Raw genomic sequence first — 8,017 nt, 5'->3', positions numbered from 1 at the left:
AAGTAACATTTTATAACCATGACATTTAATAATGAAACTTCACTGTTCAAGAAATGCAAAGTCAAACAAACACTAGAATAAAAAAGTACACATTATGATGCAAGACCTGCATGGGAATAACTTATAAAGGATGATTTGATACATTTTTACTTACTTTGTTCCTTTTGGAGTGAAATATAGTGGCTTATTTATCATTTCTGAGGCCGTCTCTCTGTGGGATTAACAGTTTCGGGTGTTTCCACAAGGTCATGCAGGGATTCCCAAAGTTATTCTCAGATGGCTTTTCCCGCTATCTCTCCCATCAGATATATGACACCATCACACTCCCAAGCAAATAAGCAGTGATGTGCTAAAATGTGAAGAAGTTGGGTTAAGAGGTGACTGAGCCACAGGGCAAAACTGAAACATCAGAACCAAATTGATCACCAGGAAATCTAGTGGCTTCTCTGTGCTCTGAGGAGAATTCACAGATTGTTTATGGCTGATGGGGAATCTTTGATGAATTTAGCTTTGCTCGAGAAAAGGGCAAAGCTCCTACAACACCATCACTTGTCAGCAGGACTAATGAACTATCGAGAGCTGCAACAGCATCAGTACTCAAAAAGCATCACAACTGTGTAAGCACAAAAGAAAATGTCACACGAACAATACAATACTATGTAACTTCATCAGGTACTGGAGTCTTTGTTTTCACTAAATATGTTCAAAGATTAAATAAAGCATTTCACTTAAACATGTTTTATTTAAACTACATCTCTAAAAACATGTATTCATTACCAAAGATACTAAAGTTGTGCTAGTTTCAACAGTGTTTACATACTGACACAAAACCTGAACTCCATCTTCTGTTAATGAGGCCTTCTGAATATTATTACTTTTAAAGAGTCCAACTGAAAAGTGTTGCACATTTTTCCTTTAACAAATACTGGCTGACACTGTCTCTAGCTACATTTGTCTATGCCTATTAGTGTATCTGGACTCTCATACCACTAACATACACCTTTGCTTTATCTTAAAAAAAGCAATATTAATAATTAGCAATAATATAATCAATAATTATCATCAAATAATTACTCTTACACCAGACGGTGTATGTTGTAATAACCAACCTGTGACCATCCACAGTCCCCCCCCCAAACAGGACTGAAGCATTCCCATACTGACTGCATGGCACAGCTGACCTAGTTTAATGAATGAAAAGCCAGAGTTCACTGAATAACAAAAATAAATGGCATGGCACGAGCTGTAATTTCACCAGTGTGTGCTCGCAAAACACAACTGACTGCCTGTGTAATTTGGGTGGAGGATCATAAAAACGTATGGTAATATGACATTTTTTGTGCCTCCTTGGTTTCAAAAATTATTCCTATCCTCAACCAGTTGTGCAAAATTCAATAAATATGTGCTCTGTAATGTTAATACTGAAGTAATGAAATGGATCATGTTATTTTGGAGTTAGGTTTTGGAGGAAATGAAGAGTCCTGGCCTTCAGGTATGAACATGCAGTAAGCAATGGTGATGGATAGGTATTATGAGGAGTTTCCTCCTGCCTCCGTTGGGGATTTGTGATAATCCCCTTTAGAATGAATCATAGGTAGATTACCATTTTGCCTGCTGTAGGCCAGGATATCCTATATAGACTGTGCTAATAGGTGAAACTCAAGGGGCTCGCAGGTGGACTTGGAGTGCTTACCTATACCTGGGAAACACTTTCCTGAGCAAGTGGAAATGGTATTAATGCATTAGCTGCTCCTCCTGTGCACATAGAAAACCTAATCTGCATGCTTATGTTATGGCTTCAAGATATCAAACACCTCTTTACACATTTATGACATGCAGTATTTATGTACGTGATAAAAGTGTGACTGCTGTGTTTGCTTTTTCTCTCACACAGGAGTGTGGGAGAAAAACACAGGCATACAAATAAATCAAAGGGTAATGTTTATACTGGGTCTACTCTGCGCATGATGATGATGATGATGATGATGCAAAAGCCTTGTATTCTTTATGCAGACTTGTATTTTCATTGTGAACAATTACCAAGGTAGTTTTTCTTCATATGTGGTGTTTGTTAGGGTTGTCAAGGCTTTTTCAGCAAAGTTTGCCAGTGTGGTACACAAAATTGTTCACAACTTGGAGAGCATAATTCCTCATGTGTAGATCATGTTTTTAAAGATGCTTTAGCCAATAACATTTACAGTATATTGGGCACACTTTCCAGAATTCTGTCCTTCTGATATGAAAGATGGGATGAAAAGCTTAAGTTCCTATTTTACATTCCCTATGAATACTTGAAGAGATGATTTAATATTGATGCATTTCTGAGGCTGTTCTCACTTTTTCCTCCTGTCAAATTGAATGTTAACATATCAGAAGCTATGTGGATCCATTTCTTGCAACAATACTACATTCTTAGCAAGCCGATGGATTTGTTCATTAGTTAAAGAGGTGTCAGGTGTATCCAAATGCATGCATTGATTAAACTAAGGGGCTGAAACAAGGTCTAAAAAGGCCAATTAAAATAAGCAAGCTGTCACAACCAGGCACAGGGGGAGCATGACCCTGTGCCTACTAACTTTTAAGACTCCTCAATGTATGAATAATCACCCCCCATAAAACCTTTAGAGATTTATAAATCTCTGTGAAGCACAGCAGTATTTCTATGTCATGATTTACATCCACAGGTCTGTAACGGAATTACTGTTGAAGAAAACGACTTCCCATAAAGGCAAACTGTGGCCGAACCCGTTTTGAACGGGGTACAAAAATACTGCTTGTCACTTCTGTGATCAGTTCATAATACTGAATTTCTGCATATCTAATTTACTATAAAGCCCAGATCACCTTTACTGTTGAATGTGATACATTTACTGACACAAAAATTGAGGTATTATACATTTTTAAATGTGTGCATTGCAATTACCTGCAGATGTCATGCATTTGTGCAAACTGCATTTGTGCAAACTGTCATAACCTCAACTATAAATGCTTGAATTAGCTAGAAAGACACCTGGACATCTGCATTCATGCTGCATGAGTACACAGCAATGCTAGCAGCTCTGTGAGGCTTTGCCTGGAGCTAAATGCTACTGTAACAGTCTCACTTTAAGATGCAATGGCTGAAGGTGCTGGCTATTTGTGCAAACTGACATCACCTCTTTCTACTTGTTACTACAAATATACCTGCATACCTGCATTAGCTTTACCCAATGAAAATTTTTAAAAGAAAGCCACTAGAACACAATCAGAAGAAAAGGAATAATACTTTTTGAAAATTTAAGTATGAAGTATTTTGTGATTTAAAAGGTTGTGACAACAGGCAGTTAAGGTTATCAGTGAATCAATTATCCAGTCATTCAGTTTTCCACTATTCAAACTTATGTATTGCAACTACAGCGAGGTAATTTATGTGTATAAAAGTTTTCCAGATAACTTAGTGTCGTACTGAAAATGCAGTGGCAGACATGTCAAACAATATTGTTGAGTAAACATTACAATTAAGACAGAGATGGCAATTATATCTGTATTATAAGTTTACTGAAGCAATTAGCCTGAGTGGCCTTCATGAACAGTAATGAAGCTTCAGGTCTGCTTTGAAATTTTCTGTCAAACATTTCATCATTTTTAGAAAGTCTTGTTTTATAAATATTAAATGCAAATGAAAAGTAAATCCTATTTGACTAGGCATTTGATTGTGCATTCACTCAAGCCTACAACTGAATACACAAAGATGTGTCCACTCTTAATGCTGTAAATTTAATCTACTAAGTGAAATGATCAAGGTGAAGAGTACAAAAAAAGGCATGGACCACAATCCTGCGACAGACAGGAATGCTCAGGAGAAAAGCTTCTATTTGTTGGGCCAGCATTAATCCAATTCACCCAGAAGGGCATTCCTAAAAGAGATTGGTGAAGTCAGTCATCTTGTTTGAGATGAGGGTACAGGCATTTCATATATTTTTTATTTTTCTTTAAGAATACTTATTTTGGAATACATACATTTTGAGGCTTTGTTAAATATTACATTCAACCTCGATTCAACTGTATAAGAAAAACACAAACAGCACAGTAGCCAGCTCCATCTGCACTGAACAGGGTTTGTGCAGTGATGTACTCTGGCAGGCAGTGCTAGCTCCTGTCAGTGTGCACACACAGTGTAGCAGGTGGCTCTTGACAGATAGAACACCAGCACGGCCCTTCTCTGAGGAGATCCAAGAATCTATCCACACATTTAGGAGGTGAAAAAAAAAAAATCAACAAAATTAAAACAGGTTGATCTTTGTGTTTTTTGTAGTTCTTACTTTCCTCATTTTTCCCAATCAGCATAATGCAGAGGTTTGTTTTGTTTTAGCACACCAAACTTGTTGTGGTGGGAACAAGGCTCCCTCCTGACCTATTTTCTAGGCACTTTTCAAGCTACTTCACTCTGGCATTCAGCTCCCGTTCCTTTGTGAACGCCAGCCTACACAGAACTCTGCGACTTGACTGGCATTCCGAGGTTTGATTGACTGCAGGACATGTTTTGTAAAAATGCCACTGTGGGTGTGTTAAGACATGTCATTCTCTGATAAACCAACAAACAAATGAAGAGAATGTGATTGAGATATCTGTTGCCTTCTGCCTTTTGGTTGCAATCACTGCCTTTTTTTTTTTTTTTTTGCAGTTGTGTTGACAGGTGAGAAAGTGGGCTCAAGAGGACTGTCAGTCTCTCACACTTCCCACTACCTTTCAGATACAGGAGCTATCCATATCCCCATGTCTGGTGACCTGTCGTTGGTCTTCTTAAAAGTGAAAGCCCACTGCACAGAGAAGGCTTCATTCTGACAGACTTCTCCCTGCAGACATTGTATTTTTACTATGAGCTTACTGCTGAGTTACTGCTGCTGCTGTGTGCTACCTATTCAACTTTCATACCCATTATGCAATTCAAGGGCTGTAGCTTTATAATCCTAAACATTCTTCACATTCTCATAAAGGCACACAATGAAGTAATATTTTTAAAACTACAAGTTGCTCACATTATCCATGTTGCTGAAGTACCTGGATAGGGTGGAGGTGTACAAAGCCTGCAATTATGCTTCACAATACACATTAAAATAGGTTAGAGCTTTATTGTTGAATGAAATACATTTTTGGTAGCCTGTCCTCCCATATGGGGTCCTGATGTGTCAGTTAATAAATTATCATGAACAAAACGAATCTGCATCATGTAAAGGGATTGAAAATACAACATTCTGTACAAATGTCCATATAAAAGCACAATGATTTCGCTGCCATATTTCACTGTGGAAATACAGTAATGACAGTCAGGTGTATACATTATGTTTTTAATGTCATATGTTAGATTCCCAATCTGTTAGATACAAAACTGACAAAAATAATTTCATTTATTTTTCAGAAATTTTGAAAAGCATCGCCAAGCGATCACAACATAGAATGAGAGACAATCTTAATTATTTGAAAGTAAAATACTATTAGCAAAATAAGTTTCTTTTACTCATAGACTATATGATCACAATTCTGTCATGTGTTCACTGTCTATAAAATCATAGTGAATTGAGTGATCTCTTTGTGATCTGTTTCAGGATTTAAAAACTGTGCCTGAGAAAAGAAAAGCAAAAACATGGACTCTCTCAATAAAAGAAGCCCATTTTCTGTGTTAAATAGAGTTAAAATTACAGTCAAGCGCGGTTCACACAGAATTTCATATTTCTTTGAGGCACTCATTGCCTTGCAGCTGTATGGTCCCATCCCTCCTGTTGGTGATAAAAGCTTTAACATACGGTGTTATGGTTAAATAAAACTTGACCATATGTAAGTGCAATCATCTGTGTGTGGACAGTGGTCTGCACTTACCTGGTTGAGGCACACAATTTGTTTATGATCATTTTCTAAATAAAACCAACATGATAAAGACGGGAAAATAACACAATGGAAATAAATTTTCTCCCTGGTCAGTCAGAGTTTTGTCATTGGTATGTGCAGGCTGTTCCAGGGCCCCATCCATAACTCCTCCTCGTCTGAAAATGTGTGGTCACTGTGGGACTCCAGTGTCTCCCTACTGTTCTTGTGGTTGTCAACAGAAGTCTCTTGTTCTTCACTGAGACATGGACCACTGCTGTTTCTGTCAATCAAGGCCTTGGCAATATTGGTCTTGGACCCAAACCTTTTAAGATCTGTGGTGGTTGATTCCAGGGAGCCAGAGGAGGACTGAGTGTTAAGGTTGAGGTCCACATTAGAGGGAACACATGTGCCCATTACATTTTCTGTGTCGTTTCCTGAGCCCTCAATGCTAACAATGGGAGGGGGTTCTTCATAAGTCACACCCAACTTGTCTAGTTTTTTAAAATGCTTACCTAGCCGGCATGGAGAACCCACCTTCAGGTTGTTTGGGTGGGGTGGCCGCCTAGTTCGGACAATAGTGCCATTCTGTGCAAGGTAGATGTTCCCGTTGATGTTGCTGTGACTGTTGGGGAGTCGGGTCCTCTGGGTCTCTGTTGTGCTCTCCTCTCCTGTGGAGCTGGTTTCATTCTCCCTATTGACCACCAGCTTATTACGCTTCTTTCTCCCAGGCTGAGGAAGAGAGAAGGGTTTAGTCAGTCTATAGTTTTTTTTTTTCACAAGGTGCAGTATATTTAGGTTTCTTTGCACAAACACTGCAGATAGCAGGTGTTGCATACCGGGCGTCAAGATGACGAAGGTATTCAGAGGAATATTTTTTTCTACAAAAACAATCATAATCCAATGTGAAAAAATATCTTCAGAAAATTTAAATAAACCCTCTTATGATCATGTATCTACAGTCCTGTGGTGGAACTACATGCATGACCAGAAATCTTGGTTTTCTATAGAAAAAGCAATATTATATCTTTGTGCAAAGTAGTACTTTAAAAATCAGAAGAAAACATTCAGTTAAGGCAAACAGTACTGCAACATGCACAGGTCAAACAGCAGAAATAACAGCATAATGTTATACAAAAAGCAAAGGTTAAAAACACACAAGAATCAAATTGAAGAATAAGTCAAAGAGGCAGAAATGAGAGTAAAACTCATTCTACAGCAGGAAACTGAGTTCTTCCTTTCTGAGGGGACATAAGGGGAAATTGGATGTTTGAAACACTCTCTTAGTGGCAAGCAATATTTCATCACTCCCATGCAAGGGTAATTTATTTTATTCACTCTTACTTCACAGTGGACAAAATATCTTTCTAGAAGTCAGTTGAGTTTCCTTCAGAATCTGAATCAGCATCTGATGTTGCTGCATCTGATGCTGCCGAGTTCTTCACCACACTGCTGGCCTCTGATCCAGAGCGCCTGGCTAAAGATTTGTCAGAGGAGATGGCATCCTCGTCCACCTCAGTGATAGGGGACAGTCCTCCGTATGTATCTTCAGAGATGCTACTAGTGCTTCTGACCTCAGAGCTGTATGGGGGACTAGTGTATGAGGTAGAGGGCAAATGGTCTCCAGAAGCCACACTGGACCTCCTAGACAATGCTTCATCACTGAGCTCGCTGCCTGACTCTTTGCTCTCGTCACCAGCCTCAGATTCTTCCTCTTCTTCACTCTCTTCTGTGATTGTGTCCTCAGAGGTTCGGCTCAGGATGGACTTCCGGGAATGCTGGCTGCCACTGGAGGACCGGGAACCAGTTGAACTCCCCTTACTGCTCAGGGAAGTCTGATCTGTCATCTTACTGACAGAGGACGACCCTCCAATGGACTCTGACCCAGACATTTTTCTCTGGCTGGACCCACGAGACAAAGAACCTTCACTTACTGACCCTGAGTCTTCCTCACTGGCTGTCCCTGTCCCTGACTCGGCCTCACTGAGTTCTTCACTGGGCTTCTCTGTGGTTATGGCCCTTTCTGATGATGTGGTTCTCTGTGAGCCAGATAAGGATGCAACACTGCTAGCTCTACCACTTCTGCTTTCACTTGCACTTTCACTTTTCATGCTCCCACTTCTACTGCCACTCCCACTCACACCTGAAACACTGCTCCCCTTGCTGGCCTCAGAAA

At 39.4% G+C, this 8,017-nt stretch overlaps 1 protein-coding gene across 1 annotated transcript in view; it reads right to left on the bottom strand.

The window, feature by feature from the left end:
- Positions 1-5,104: 5,104 nt before the first annotated feature.
- Positions 5,105-8,017, bottom strand: part of LOC109960182 (protocadherin-15) — a 199,264-nt gene continuing 196,351 nt past the window's right edge. Inside the window, exon 35 of the mRNA XM_020600094.1 lies at positions 5,105-6,573. Coding sequence (XP_020455750.1) covers positions 5,959-6,573 — 615 coding nt within the window. The 3' untranslated portion in view covers positions 5,105-5,958. The remainder of the gene's footprint in view (positions 6,574-8,017) is intronic.

Source organism: Monopterus albus, unplaced genomic scaffold, assembly GCF_001952655.1.
Source record: "Monopterus albus unplaced genomic scaffold, M_albus_1.0 scaffold3.1, whole genome shotgun sequence".
Lineage (NCBI taxonomy): Eukaryota > Metazoa > Chordata > Actinopteri > Synbranchiformes > Synbranchidae > Monopterus > Monopterus albus.
The sequence above is the reverse complement of the archived record's forward strand: the minus strand, read 5'-3'. Positions and strand labels throughout refer to the sequence as shown.